General features: G+C 51.9%; 1 protein-coding gene across 5 annotated transcripts in view; it reads right to left on the reverse strand.

Annotated features, from left to right (window-relative positions):
• The window catches only part of CCDC50 (coiled-coil domain containing 50), a 37,267-nt gene that overhangs the window by 6,091 nt on the left and 15,673 nt on the right, over nt 1–15,503 (reverse strand). For 2 of the 5 annotated variants that reach the window (XM_083363970.1, XM_083363968.1), the window contains exons 4-10: nt 13,635–13,725; nt 12,873–12,990; nt 10,689–11,447; nt 7,027–7,145; nt 5,990–6,034; nt 4,319–4,408; nt 2,708–2,784 (exon numbers count right to left, since the gene is read on the reverse strand). In XM_083363970.1, the coding sequence (XP_083220096.1) occupies nt 2,708–2,784; nt 4,319–4,408; nt 5,990–6,034; nt 7,027–7,145; nt 10,689–11,447; nt 12,873–12,990; nt 13,635–13,725 (1,299 nt within the window). Of the gene's footprint in view, nt 1–2,707; nt 2,788–4,318; nt 4,409–5,989; nt 6,035–7,026; nt 7,146–10,688; nt 11,448–12,872; nt 12,991–13,634; nt 13,726–15,503 lie in introns of all 5 variants that reach the window. The other 3 variants (XM_083363969.1, XM_083363967.1, XM_083363971.1) reach the window with 2 other exon arrangements.

Here is a 15,503-nt window from a genome sequence, read left to right on the forward strand (position 1 = left end):
GACCCTTGCAACATCCCCACGGCCCCGTGATCAAAATTCAGCCGCTCGGCGGGAACTGACTCACATTTATGACGGTCGCAGTGTCCTGGGGCGTGGGGTCACGTGATCCCCTTTTGCGACCTTCTGACCAGCGAAGTCCATGGGGAAGGCGGACTCACTTAACATCCGTGTTGCTAACTATCGAACTGCAGCGATTCCCAGTGGAAAGGTCGTAAAATGGGCCAAAGCTCACTTAACAACTGTCTCACTTAGCAACGTATTTTTTGGGGGGCTCAACTGTGGCCGTAATTCGAGGACTACCTATATCTACCGAGAGGGAAGCAGGATTAGCCGCCAAACGTTGTGACTCCATCAGTCTTGTGATTCAACCAGTCACAAGGCTATGCAGGTAGTCCTCCACTTACGGCAGTTCGCTTAGTGACCGCTCAAAGTTACAAAGGCACTGAAAAAAAGCTACTTAGGAGTGTTTCTCACACTCAGATCGGTTGCAGCATCCCCAGGGTCATGTGATTTACATTCAGATGGTTGACAACTGACTCACATTTACGACCATTGCCGTGTCCCTGAGTCAGGCGATTCCCCCTTTTGCAACCTTCTGACAAGCCGAGTCAATGGGGGGGGAGCCAGTTTCACTTAACAACCATGAAACTGTTCTGTCCCAGCCTACGTGAGTCCTGGTTCTGCTCACAAGGGGAAACCCCTCTTCCAAGAAACAGGCAGGAACCGCAAGAAAAAACCAGCCCCTTTTATCATTCACAGACCTGAGTCAATGTCCAAGGCAAACAAACACAGTCCACAGAAACGGTTTTATAATTCAGCCCAGGCGTGGCTTCCTAATGCCTTCTCCTTTGCCTTTGGAGCCGCCCCATTGCATCCCTCTGTCCTACTCGCTTCTCTTGCCGGCGTTTTCGTGCATCCTGGATATTTCCCAGCTGTGCTTCATCGCTGTCCAACTCAGGCTCCCAGCACAGCTGTGTCTCAGCCTGAGCGTGAGTAGAGGGGCCAGGCTCCTCGTCAGACTGTAAGTCTTGGAGCTCCTCGGAGCCTTCCTCTGGCTCTGATGTCCCTCCAGTTCCCCCTTCCTCCTCCTCCTCTGAGTCCTCAGACTCGGCTGCCGGGTCCACTGTCTGGCCAGGAATCACAACAGCTACTAATTTAACCACTGAAGTCATTTCCTTAACACCAGCCACAGAAAGGTCGTGAAATGGGGCAAAACTCACTTAACAAAATTTCTACTGTTTTTAGTTTGGGCTCGTGTTTAATTCTCTTTTTAATTTTTGTAATTTGTATTTTTATATATGCCCTGTTCACCGCCCTGAGTCCTTCGGGAGAAGGGCAGTATACAAATATAATAAACTTAAACTTAAACTTAACTTAAATTTTGGGGCTCAATTTTGGTCGCTAAGTTGAGGATCTACCTGTATAAATGAACAAGACACTTCACCCCCAAGCCTTGCTGAAGACATTACCTAGTTTGGTAAGGAAACGTCCAGGAGCCAAGCGTTGAGGTCGGAGGACAATCTCCTGCCTAAATCCACAATCCAAACTGTGAATGTTCTCTACCGCTTCCTTTTCTTATATATACATAAAGTTTTATTGATTTTTTAAAAACAGAATTCAATAGTAACCATTCCACAAAACGTGTTGTCTTAGTATCTGATTTGCTAATACCAATTAAATTCCTAATCCCCAAATCTTTTCTCTAACCATTGATAAAACAGGTCCCAACTTTGAAAATGTTCTGTTTCTTCTTTTTCTTTCAGCCTTAAAATAAGTGTGTCCATTTCCACACACTCTAGTGTTGTTGTTTTTAATTATTTCTTGTTCTGGTGGTGTTTCTTCCTTCTTCCAGGATCATGCAAATAGAATTCTTGCCGCTGTTATCACATGTAAAATCAAATATGTGCTTTGCTTATCATGTTTTTCTGGCATTATAGCTAGTAAAAAAAAATCCAGGTTTATAGTCTATGCATTTCTCTAACGTTTTTTCTAACCAAATGTGAATTTTTGTCCAATATCTCCTTGCTTTAATACAGGGGTCTTCAAACTTGGCCCTTTGATGACTTGTGGACTTCAACTCCCAGAATTCCTCAGCCAGCGTGGGGGAACTATGGCTCCTTCATGACTTGGGGACTTCAACTCCCAGAATTCCTCAGCCAGCGTGGGGGAACTAAAGCACCTTCATGACTTGCGGACTTCAACTCCCAGAATTCCTCAGCCAGCGTGGGGGAACTAAGGCCCCTTCATGACTTGCAGACTTCAACTCCCAGAATTCCTCAGCCAGCGTGGGGGAACTGAGGCCCCTTCATGACTTCCAGACTTCAACTCCCAGAATTCCTCAGCCAGCGTGGGGGAACTATGGCCCCTTCCTGACTTGCGGACTTCAACTCCCAGAATTGCCTGGCTGAGGAATTCTGGGAGTTGAAGTCCACAAGTCATCAAAGGGCCAAGTTTGAAGACCCCTGCTTGTGGACTTCAACTCCCAGAATTCCTCAGCCAGCGTGCCTGGCTGAGGAATTCTGGGAGTTGAAGTCCACAAGTCATCAAAGGGCCAGGTTTGAAGACCCCTGCTTTAACACTTGTCCACCACATATGATTATAAGTACCTGGTTTATGTTCTCTTACCATTTCTAACCACCCAACATCCTTCCACAAAAGGTACATTTCCCTTCCGATACGCAGAGTCCCGGGCCGCAAAGCATCTTACCGCGTGGGCTTCTCGCCCCTGCCGCGGTGAGGGTCGTGTCCTTCCCTTGTCCGGCCGCACACCGACTCGGGCGGTTCCTGCTGGACGTAGAAGAGACAGCTAAGCGAGGATCTGGCTTCAGGTTGCGCGTCCGTGAAGCCGCAAGCGGAGTTCAAGACACGGAACGCAGCCCGTAATTTAAGGCAAGGACTCTTTCAGAGCGAAGGTGTGGACCCAGGTGGAACTGGGCTTCAGTGGGAAGCACTGGGAGGTTGACAGGAGGGAGAATAAAACCTGTTGTCGCTTTATAGGTGTGACTGGAAGCGAAGAGGGTGAGGCTTTAGAAGCCCAGCAGGAAACGTCCTTGCAAGCTTTTCGGTAAATCTGAATTAAGAGATGGAAATTTTCTCTTTCGGCTTCTCCGTCTGTATTCTCCGACATCAGTTATGGGGGGAAAAACAACCCACCATAAATTTAAGAACTGAGAGTCCAGTGAGTGTGAGATGGGAGGGGGGAAACGACATGTCAATTTAATAAATAAAATATAATAATTAATAAATAAATGAATGAATGAATGAATAAATAAATAAATAAATAAATAAAATTGCCCAAGGCCAATCTTAATTTGGGATAAGAGATGAGGCTGGCATGATCTACCTCCTGAATGAAGTTTTAGGGCCTCCCAGTTGTTATCAGCAATGAGGAATGGGACCCAAACCTGCTGATTTAATCATCATTTTTTTAAAAAAAAAAAGGATTATAAAAGAAAATGTCGGGATATAACAACAGAAAATCTCAAACTCGGCCTCCCTCGACCTGCCCCCATCCCGAATAATTTGAAATTTCAGCATGCTTTCCAAACAGGATGGGAATTAGAAATAGATGGTCTGTGAAAGCATAATTCATAGCTGTTTGTGAATTCGTAATTAAAAAAGAGCCTTGGTGGAGCAGTGGGCTAAGGCCTCCTTAAGTAACACCAGCTGCCTGCAATTAGTGCAGGTTCGAGTCCCACCAGGCTCAAGGTTGACTCAGCCTACCGTCCTTCCCAGGTAGGTAAAATGAGGACCCAGATTGTTGGGGGCAATTAAGCTGACTTTGTAATAATGCCGCTGGGGGGGAGGGGTGAAACCACTAATAAAGCAGGCATATACATAGAATGAAGGCTACTGCTAAGCTTGTAAGCCGCCCTGAGTCTTCGGAGAAGGGTGGGATATAAATGGGATTTAAAAAATAAAAATAAAAATAAATAAAACAGAGAACAAATTCAACTCCTTTCTAGCACTGGTGATGTTACCTAGTCGGGTTATGAAACATCTGCAAAACACACCCAGCTCAGAGAGCACCAAGGTTGATTTACAGCTCCTCCTCCTCCTCCTCCTCCTCCTCCTCCTCCTCCCTGAAAACCCCACTCCTTCTAGCACTGATGCTGCTACCTAGTCGGGTTATGAAACATCTGCAAAATGCCCCCAGCTCAGAGAGCACCACAAGGAGCCCAAAGTTCAAGGCTGAGCTACAAAGATTTTCTTCTCCTGAAAAAGGTATAATTCTTGTGCAGGGGATGGGTGTGTCCTCCCCCTCCCCTCTTCCTTTCCAGAAGACGCCAACGTCTTCCCAAACCGAATCCTGGCCCACCTTCCCGTCGGGATCCTGCCTCTTCTTCTCCCGTTCCTTGGCTTTTTTGTAAGCTTTCTTCTCCTCCGCCATCAGCAGCCGGGCTATCTCCTGCGGGAAAGAGTCCATCCGGCCAGTTATCACTTTTCACGGGCTGACGCCTCTGCTTAGGATTTACTCGGTTTCAGAACTACAGAATAACAGAAGTGCTGGAGGGGGCCCTGGAGGTCTTCTAGTCCAGCCCCCTACTCAGGCAGGAGACCCCCGTGCCATTCTACACAAGTGGCTGTCCAGGCTCTCCTCGAAAGCCTCCAGCGATGCAACAGCCCCAACTTCTGAAGGCAAGCTCTGCCATCAGAATAGAGCTGGAAGGGACCTCGGGAGGTCATCTAGTCCAACCCCCTGCTCAAGCAGGAGAAGCTGTACCATTTCACACAAACGGCTGTCCAACCTCCAGCTGGTGGTGGAGCACCCACAACCTCTAGTGGCAAGCCGTTCCGCTGGCTGATTGTTCTCCCTGTCAGGAAATTTCCTGACAGCGAGGACAACGAACCCGTGGAACAACTTGCCTCCAGAGGTTGTGGGTGCTCCATCACAGGAGATTTTTAAGAAGAGACTGGACAGCCATTTGATTGGGATGCTATAGGACCGTGGTGGAGAACCTATGGCACGTGTGCCACAGTTGGCACGCAGAGCCCTCTCTGCGGGCACACGTACCGTCGCCCAAGTCCTAGGCCTTCAGCTAGGTTTTCACTTTACGCCTCCACCAGCGTGTGCAAAAAAAACAACGGTTCATTCAATCAATCAATTTCAACTTCTCGCAGGGGAAAAAAAAGATCTTGCAAAGTTGGAATTGATGAACTTTTTAGTCCCACCCAGTCTGCCGTTACCACCGAAGCCACGCCCACCCAATAGGCCATGCCACGCCCCCCCGGCACCGAACAATACATAAGTGGGGTTTGGGTTGCAGTTTAGGCACTCGGTGTCTAAAAGGTTCGCCATCACTGCTATAGGGCATCCTGCTTGAGCAGGGGGCTGGACTAGAAGACCTCCAAGGTCCCTCCCAACTCCATTCTGCATTAAGGAACTAAGGTACCTCCACGTTCCTTGTAACTCTACCTGTCCTTGCAGATGTCAAGCCCCATGGGCTCGACAACTTGAGGGGACTCGGGGGAGCACCACATGTGCCGCACGGCAGGCGGAAGCCAGACCACGCCCACGCCGCCAGCAACGAAGCAGCCAGAAGCAGCCACGGGCAGCAGCGCGGGACTCACACAAGACAGCTGCGCAGGACCCAAAGCCGCGGCCTCACGGGGCGGCTGGAGGGGAGCACGTCCGGTTCCCTAGGGCACGGGTTAGGGGGGTATTGGGCGTATACCTACCTGCGCGCTGTGTGGTCCTCGGCGCCAGGGGGTGAAGCACGGTGTGGGGAGATGGGTAAAGGGGTGGGGTTTTACGCGGGCTTAGGCGGATGCTGGTCTGTGCAGGGGAAGGGTGGGGCTAATGGGTGGGGCTAATGACCCAATTACAAGCAGTGTATAAAAGACGCGTTGGGGGTGAGTAACTCCCAACGCTGACTTTGTTTTCGCACGAAACTCTCGCAGTAAAGAACTTCCTGCAGTCAACCGTGCCACGTTGTTGTTATTCTTGCTGCTGCTTCTAGCGTGGACGTTGTTGACAGTAGGCACTTACCTCATCTTGGGCAACTTGTGCAGCCCTCCGATCCACCTGGCTGGCCTAAAAAAACGAAGAAAAAAAGAGAAACTTTAAAAAGAGAAAATTGGGGAACTGTTTCCTGCAGACCTCTGAAGCGTCCCCCCCCCTCACCCAGGCCTTGGAACAATTTCTCCCCACCTCCCCAAACGGGATGCTTCAAAACACCCTCCCCCCTTGCTTCTGGCTCCCTCCAACCCATCTGTGGCTCCACCAGGAAGTTTCCAACATCTGGAAAATTCTGCTTGGGGAGTCACACAACCCCTTTCCCACCCTCGTGATCTACACAGCGGGCTTGAGGGCCTGCACTGGATTTAGGATAGATAAAAAGCTGTAGTAAGTTTTCTATGACTCGTACACAGTAAATAGTTGGCTAACAAACTTTTGAAACCTTAATCTTGTTTTTCTGTTGTTGTTTTTTTATGCTTTACCCGTTAAGTATTTCGTTATCCGTGTAGTAGAACAGGGGACAGGTGAATAATTTGCAAACAGAGTTAGAACTTTATAAACTTGTTTGGGGGCCTGTTTCCAAACTAATATTGTTGTAATATAGTCATCGGTATTTAACTACGGGGGACAAAAGTGTGTGTTTGTGGGTTTTTTTAATGCACTTTTTTGTTTAACACATTGTCTGTTTTATTTTTATTTTTCTTTGCTTGCTCATCTTTCACGGGCTTGCATTTTGAATTTCTTCTTGAATAGAATACAATTACATGTTAAAAAAAACAAAACAAAACAGACCCCTTGGTCTCCAATGTTTGGAAAATTCTGTCTGGGGACACACAACCCCTTTTTCCACTCTTTCGAACAGGCCCTGCGCCCCTCACCCCCTTCAACTCCCAGAGGAGACCCCTCCCCATTACCCGGATGCTGTTTGCTTCCTGTCGTGAACTGTGGATCAAAATCAAAGCAGGGCGCCAAAGCAGCTGAAAATGGGAAAACTGGATGGGGTGGGGGGGTCTCAGGGTTCCCCCCCTCCCCGCAGCTCCATAAGGGCCCAGTTTGGCCCTGCTCACCAGCAGTTCCTCCTCCTGCAACTTCCAGGCAATCTCAGCGTCGTAGTCCTCGGGGTCACGGGAAGCCCCTGATCGGGGTCTGGCGAAGGGGTCTTCTTTGGGCCCCCGAGGTTTTGCCCCTGCAAAACAGAAAGTGAAAGGCCTCAATGGATGGAAACTCATCAAGGGGAGAAGCAACCTGGAACTAAGGAGAAACTTCCTGACAGTGAGAACAATTAACCAGTGGAACTCCTTGCCTCCAGAAGCTGTGAATGCTCCAACACTGGAAGTTTTTAAGAAGAGACTGGACAGCCATTTGTCTGAAATGGTATAGGGCTTCCTACCTGAGCAGGGGGTTGGACTAGATGACCTCCAAGGTCCCTTCCAACTTTATTATTATTATTAACAATCTGCCTCCAGAAGCTGTGAATGCTCCAACACTGGAAGTCTTTAAGAAGAGACTGGACAGCCATTTGTCTGAAATGGTCTAGGGTTTCCTGCGTGAGCAGAGGGTTGGACTAGATGACCTCCAAGGTCCCTTCCAAATTATTATTATTATTATTATTATTATTATTATTATTATTATTATTATTATTATTATTATTATTGCTACTACTACTACTTTATCATTATTGTTATTTCCAGCAAAGATTAAAAAGACTTAAAAGCAGGAGAGCATCAGGGAAACACTGCTTTTTATTTTCAGTCAGTCCTCAGCTTACGACCACAACGGAGTTGAAAACTTCTGTCGTGAGGCGAGACAGCTGTTCCGTGAGCTTGGCCCCATTTTAGGACCTCTCTTGCCACCGCTGCTAAGTGAAGCACTGCAGTCGTTCAGTTAGGGCACACGGTTGTTAAGTGAGTCCGGCCTCCCCCGTGAACTCCGGTTGCCCTCCGGGTGAGATTCAAGGTGCTGGTGATGACCTATAAAGCCCTACATGGCTTGGGTCCGGGATATCTGAGGGAACACCTGCTGCCGGCATCAAGTTCCCTTCGTCCAGTGCGCTCCCACAGGGAGGGTCTTCTCAGGGTGCCGCCGGTTAAAGATTGCCGGCGGGCAACACCCAGGGGTAGGGCCTTCTCAGTGGGGGCGCCTGCCCTGTGGAACCAGCTGCCTGCGGAGCTTAGGACCGCCTCCAACCTCCGTTCATTCCGCCGGGGCCTGAAGACCTGGCTCTTCGAGCTCTCTCCCTCCCTCTTTTCCTTCTAGCCCTGATGATGTTCCCTAGTTGGGTCACGAAACGTCTGCAAGGAAACCACCCAGCGCAGAGAGCACCAAGGATCCCACAGTCATCTTCCTCCTCCTCTTCCTCCTCCCCATAGACTCCCCCCCCCCGCCGCCTTCTAGCCCTGATGATGTTCCCTAGTTGGGTCATGAAACGTCTGCAAGGAAACCACCCAGCGCAGAGGGCACCCAGCACCCCCTACTTCTCTTCTGTCCAGGGAGCAAAGCGGAGCTTTAGCGGGACCCCCCCCCCCCAGCAGAGAAACCTCCTGCCCTTCTCTTCTGCTCCAGCTCTATCCTAACCAGCCAGCGGCACAGAGAAGACCCCTGGACAGACAATCTCAGGGGGAAGCAGGCCATTCCCCCCTCCCCGAAACCCCTGTTGTACGGCAACCGAGCAGACGACAGCAGCCTCGGCTGAGCGTTGAGGCGCAAGCAGCCCATCTGCCTCCACTTAGCAGCTTCTCTGGGGAAGAACGCCGACATTACAGAGCGGGACAACTTCCCTTGACCCCCACCTGCCTTGGCGAGGACCCAGGGTGGAGCCGTGCTCGGAGGGAGAGGCGGGGAGGGTCTATTTATAGGCCTACGGAGGGGGGGGGGCATTGCAAACCTGGCACATCCTTGCAAACGTCACACGGATTTGGCAGGAGAACAAAAGCTGGGAACTGCATCACTTCTCCAGATGCGACCAGCTTCCACCCAGAGAGTTTGCTCACAGATTTCCTGGGAACAAAGTGGGAAGGGGCCGGCCCCATCTGGGATTCATCTGCAACAAGCCGGAGCCTGGCGTCTCGGATTTGGAAAGGAGGAAGTCTGTGAGCCTTTTTTCCCCACCCAAGCAGAGAACCAGCAGCCGCCACCGGCACCTGGCCCAGTTTGGGACGGGATGAAGACCATCTGCTGGCTTCTCCTTCCTTGGAGAGCTGTCCAAACGTTATTACGCTGCATTAAACCATCAGGTCATTAAATTATGGAGCTCGGGCAGAAGAAGGGATGGTGGCCAGCCATGCTGGTGTTCGGCTTCAGGGGCCACGGACACTGGCACTTTGGGTTAGGAGCTCAAGGCCGTCAGCTCTTGATGGCCAACGGTCAACCATCTCAGAACCTACTTAAAATTAAGGAGAAATGTCCTGCCAGTGAGAACAATTAATCAGTTGAATGACTTGTCTCCCAAGAGGTTGTGGGTGCTGGACAACCGTTTGTCTGAAATGGTATAGGGTCTCCTGCTTGAGCAGAGGGTGGGACTAGAAGACCACCAGGGTCCCTTCCAACTCTGTTTTCTTAATTTATGAAACACACCCGGAACTGTCACAGCCCCAAAGAATTTTATGGTTAATGACTCTAATCCTCCTTTCTTCTTCTCCTCCCCTCCACAAACCCCTCCCTTCTAACAGTGATGCTATTCCCTAGCTGGGTCATGAAATGTCCATAAGGAAACCACCCAGCTCAGAGAGCACCAAGGACCCCACAGTCCTCCTCCTCCACTGATGATGTTGCCTAGTTGGGCCATGCAATGTCTGCAGGGAAACCACCCAGCTCAGAGAGCACCAAGGACCCCTCAGTCCTCCTCATCTTCCTCCTCCTCCTCTCCGCAAGCCCCCTGCCTTCTAGCCCTGATGATGTTGCCTAGTTGGGTCATGAAATGTCTGCAAGAAAACCACCCAGCTCAGAGAGCATCAAGGACCCCACAATCCTTCCTTTCTTTCTCTTTCTTTCTTCTTTCTCTTGCTCTCTTTTTTTCTCTTCACCTCCTTCTCCTGTCTGCAAGCTCCCTTCCCTTCTAGCCCTGATGATGTTGCCTAGTTGGATCATGAAATGTCTCCAAGGAAACCACCAAGCTCAGAGAGCACCAAGGACCCCACAGTCCTCCTCCTCCTCCTTCTCCCTGCAATCCCCCCTCCCTTCTAGCCCTGAAGATGTTCCCTAGTTGGGTGACGAAACGTCTGCAAGGAAACCACCCAGCTCGGAGAGCATCCAAGGCCGCAAGATAAGCTAAAAGCTGCGCCAGGAGCCGCTTATGGGCCACGGAGGGATTGCCGTGGCTTCCAGGCTCAGACAGACTCCAAAGTCCCAAACATCCCTCGTGGGGGAAACCCAGGGAACCTCCGTCTCACCTGGAGCAGAAGCCACTGTGTGGCTAGAAGCAGAGGTAGGCAACCTTGGCTCTTTTATGACTGGTGGACTTCAACTCCCAGAATTCCTCAGCCAGCTGGGAGTTGAAGTTCACCAGTCATAAAAGAGCCAAGGTTGCCTACCCCTGGGCTAGAGCAAATTCAGAGGCTGCTATTCCGTAACAAAAAAGACAAACTCAACCCCACCTTCCTCCGGACTGGCAGTTTTAGCAGATTCCTCTCTTCCTGGAGGGTTGAGGATTCCTGGCAGCTGGCCCCCTTTTGGCCCAATGGGGAAAGACCCAGAATGAAGCCCAAAGAGCCGTGGGCCGTGGCCCCATTACCTGGATTCCGGGGGCGCCTGGCCTCCCCATCCTTGCCCTCCCTGCGGTGGGCGGTGGGGGAGGCCCGAGCCCCCCGGGCCTCCCTTTCTCCATCCTCTCTCCTGGGCTGGTGCCGGTGGGCAGCCTCGGAGTCCCGCTGCCTGGCGTGGTGATGGGCAGGGGGCCGCGGGGAGCTACGGTCCTCCTGAGGGGGCAGCCCACGGCGGTCCGGATTGGGGGACCGTCTTTCCGCCTGCCTCTCTCTCCCGTTGGGGGTCGGCCCCCGCTCCCCCTGCCCTCGGGGCCCGCGGCTGCGATGCCCGCTCCTCCATTCCTCCTCCCGGTCCGTCGGAGGAGGGGGCGTCCTTGGGGGCCTCTCCTGGCTCTGAGGCCTCTTTGGATCCCTGCCGCCTCGTCCGGCCCGGGGTGGCTCGGCATCCCAGACCAGCAGACGTGGCCCCTGAGTTTTGTCCAGGCTCCAGTGGGGGTGACGGCGGGCTCTGTCTTCCTCCTCCTCCTCCTCCTCCTCTGGAGGACCCTGGTGGTGAGGGGGTCTCCCGTACCCCTCTTTCTTCCTCTCCCGCTGCTTCTCTCGGTCCTTCCTCCGGCCTTCCTTGGTCTTCCTGGGTCCTGAGGAACTCTCCCAAGTCTCCAGGTCAAGGCCCTCTGACAGCAGAGGAGGGCCCCCCTGAGGCTCCCTCATTTGGGGGGGCTGCCCATCTGCACTGCCTGGTCTGGGCAGCGTGGGCCCCGGTTCGCGGGGACTGCCGGACAAGGGCTCTGAGCAACAAGGAAGCGGCAAGACAGACGAGGGAGGAGAGTTAGTGACCTGCGTTAAGGGCAGGGCGAGGGGTACGCAGCAGAGGGGGGAGAAAGCTTGGAGGGGCAGCGAAGGCATGCAAGCAAGCAAGCAGACCTCCTGCAGGACACACACACACCCCGGGCCCCGTCCCTTCTCCACTGGCTTCACTGCTACAGCTCTTCCCGTCCATGGAGAATCAAACCCAGGACCCCCCTCCATCTCCACTTAAGCGGTGCCCCTTCCTTGCCTGGCACGGGACAACCCACCGTGGGCAACTCGCCACGGGACAAGGCAACCGGTTATTTCAAATAATATTTATTATTTTTGCCCTTTGGATTTAATTTGCTCCCTCCTTTGGCCCCCTTTTTAGGAGAGGAGAGGAGAGGAGAGGAGGGGGAGGGGAGGAGGAAGAGGAGGAGGAGGGGAAGAGGAAGGGAAGAGGAGGGGGAGAGGAGGAGGGGGAGGAGGAAGGGAGAACGAAGGGGAGGAGGGGAGGGGGAGGGGGAGGAGGAGGAAGGGAAGGGGAAGAGGAGGAGGGGAGGAGGGGGAGGAAGAGGAGGCCACTGGCATGGACTTAGGGCGGTTTCCGTGTCCTAAGGGAAGAAAAGCAGAGCGTGTTGCAGAGTCCCAAATCAGAGCCCACCCGACTTCCTTCAGTCCCAGCTCTGAAAGCTCCTTTGATCACATCAGCCCTTCAAGGAGGAGGAGGAGGAGGAGGAGGAGGAAGAGCAGAGCCGGCCCATCAATCACAACCCGGGAGACAATTTCCATCCTGCAGCAGCGATGATCATCAAGCGGGGGTGGGGCTTTCACTGGAGACTGGCAGGAAGCAGAGCCCACCTGGCCCCCTTCTCTGCCCGGCTGGCATTGGTGGCATTGATTGGCTTCCAAGCGGAGTCCGGCATCCTTCTTGGCCACCAGGCAGGGTCTAAGGGAAGGGGTCCAGCCGTGGCCACTGGAAGACTTGCGGACTTCAACTCCCAGAATTCCCCAGCCAGCAGCCCACTAATTTCTCCCAAACTGAAGAGAGAAGCCAGCAGGGAAAAGTCTGGCTTTGAATCTTGGAATCATTCCAGGCAGCCACTTACATCTTTTTATGATTCTATGATCCTGGGCAGAGGGTTGGACTAGAAGACCTCCAAGGTCCCTTCCAGCCCTAGGATTCTATGATCCTGGGCAGAGGGTTGGACTAGAGGACCTCCGAGGTCCCTTCTATGTGGTTAATTCTGTAATTCTGAATCTACTTTGGCCCTTGCCTTCTTCCTGGGGCCGAGAGGGACGGACTGGCTGGCCCAAGGACTCGCCGGCTTAATCACGACACCCAAATGATTCCCTTTGCAGAGATTAAGGCAGAAAAAGCAGCCCGGGGGGGGGGGGGGGAGAGGGGCAGCCCCTCTGCTCACCTCTGTTCTCCGGGGGGTAGCCTTCTTCGGGAGCGCCCAGCCGCAGGGGGTCCGGCGGCAGCTTCTTCCTCCTCTTTTCCTCCTGCAGCTCCTTCCGCTGCAGAATCCGAGCAATGTCCTGAAGCGAAGAACACGTGTGAAGGGATTGGCTGCAACCCGGCTGCATCTCGGCATTTTTCTTCCCGGGGTTGGACTAGAAGACCTCTAAGGCCCCTTCCGACTCTTATTGTCCTGTTCTGTTTATGGGTCCTCCAAGAGGACCCTACAAGACCCACTAGGCCTCCCTTAGACCTGGAGGTCTTCTCTCCACAGGTAGTCCTCAACATACGACCACAACATTTCCGTTGCTAAGTTCAATTGAGCGTTGCCCCATTTTACGAGCTTTCTCGCCAGAGTTGCTAAATCAAATCACTGCAGCGGTTCACTAAGTGATGTGGTTGTTAAGTGAATCTGGCTTGGCTTGTTCAGGAAGTCGCAAAAGGGGATCACATGACACTGCGACCGTCATAAATATGAGTCAGTTGCCGCCAATCATCTGAATTTTGATGGGGATGCTGCGACGGTCGTGTTAAAAAAACGGTCGTAAGTTACTTTTTTCCAGTGCTGTTGTAACTTTGAACGGTCGCTAAATGAATGGCTGTAAGTCAAGGACCAGCTGTGCACCTCTGCAGGCAGGCCTACCTGGGTGGCCAAAGGTGGGGAGCCGTGTCTGTCTCCCCAGAGAGAAACGCCCTCCGTCTCCGTGCCAAAGGGGGAACTTACCTCATCGTCCTCTTCCTGACGACGCTGCTGTTCCGCTTCAATGACCAGCTTGACCTGGATTTCCTGGGCGATCTCACAGTCTTGCTGTTCTCTGGAAACACCGGGGGGTCTTTGTGAGTGGGTGGGAGGCAGGGAGGCAGAGTCAAGCAGGGGACGGCAGCCGAGGGCAGCAGAAGACCTGCGCCTTGGCTCCGAAGAACCTCAGCCAAGGCCTTCAAGATGAGGAAGAGGGTTCTGGGGCATGTTAAGATACCATAGAAGTGTCCAACCTTGTCCACTTTAAGACTTGTGGACTTCAACTCCAAGGTTAGGAGAGGAGTAGAAGGAGGGGAGGAGGAGGAGGAGGAGGAGGAGGAGGAGGAGGAGGAGGAGGAGGAGGAGGAGGAGGAGGAGGAGGAGGAGGAGGAGGAGGGAAACGGGGAAGAACCAAACCCACTTCCTTTCTCTCCGAAGACCCAGGAACACACATCCAACATCTGCTCGGCCTACTTTAGGAGGAGCAGAGAGCTTTGCAAGTCAAGAGTTTATCCCTTCATTAATTCAGACTGAAAGAATCCTGACTAATGGCCATGTTAATTTTCTTGCGGAAAGGCAAGCCGCTTGATCTCCTTCCAGTTCACCACTTTGCAGGGCCTCCGGCTAGAAAGCTGAGATCCACCTTCCTAAACGACTGACGCAAACATCCGTTGCCTCAACCTGGCCCGTCTGGAAGCGGCAAGCCAGCTTCTGTGATCTAGGCCAGAGACTCACCCAGGTCCTGTCTGCATTTGCGTGACCTATTTGGCTCTGGGTGAAAAATTCCGGGTCATCCTGAGAAGTCTGACGGCTGAGATCATGAGCGGAAAGCTTCCCCCAGGCCAAGCCATGCGTGACTTGACACGCCTCAGTCCTCCCCCCGTCCCCCCCCCAAAAAACATCCCAGCCTGGTCTTCTAGGATGGTTTGCTTGCCTTTTCTGCAGTTCTTCCTTACATCCTTTTCCAAATGCAACATCCAGAACTGCGCCCCAATATTTACATTTCCCCAAAACAAAGGCATTACGACATTTCCAAAATGTGGAATTTGCCTTTTTAAAAATAAATAAATAAATAACTGCCAGACCCTGCACTGATCTTTTCGTGCCAGGGGGTGACTTCATTATATTTATTTTACTGTTCAATTTATACCCAGTTTTTTCCCTTTGTGTAACACTTGACACAACTCAAATTAGATTAAATGAAGCGACGTTAATTGCATTCCCCATTGCAGCAGACCCACGGATCTGTTTCTCCAGCCCCATGCACGGAATTAAAAGGGGAGGGGCCCTAGTGTTGACCCCCTCGTTTGCGGCAACCCCCAAAAAGCGGAATGATGCTATCATGTTGCCCCCCCCCAGTCCTTCTTTTCTCCATACTGGCCAAACCTAAGTCCTGCAACCGTTTCTTTGTATGTTTTAGTCTCCAGGCCTTTGACCATCTTAATTGCTCTTCTGTATTGGAGAAAACCTACTTTAACTTTGTAAGTTTCCCAGCTCAAACAGGAGGACACCTGCCCATTTCTAGCCAAATTTTGGCAGACCGCCTGGAGGGAATTTTTTGTGTCACAAGGGGGATACTTCAGTATGCTGACGACCTGGGGTCAAGGTATTCACTTAACAGCTAACCAGCGTATATAATGTAAGATGTATTGATGAGAATGAGCCAGCAGGGTCTGTGTCTCTTTAAGAGCCTTCCTATAATAGGAAAGCTCTGCTGATGTGTTCTTTCCTCTTCCGTTTCCTGCCGTAACTGTGGTGTGTTGGATCCTGCTGTATTAGCACGTGTACGTATGTTGTTCCTGGTGTATGATATTGTAGATAGTGTAAGATAAACCACCATTTAATATAGACCAC

The sequence above is a fragment of the Vipera ursinii genome, assembly GCF_947247035.1.
Source record: "Vipera ursinii genome assembly, chromosome: 5".
Classification (NCBI taxonomy): domain Eukaryota; kingdom Metazoa; phylum Chordata; class Lepidosauria; order Squamata; family Viperidae; genus Vipera; species Vipera ursinii.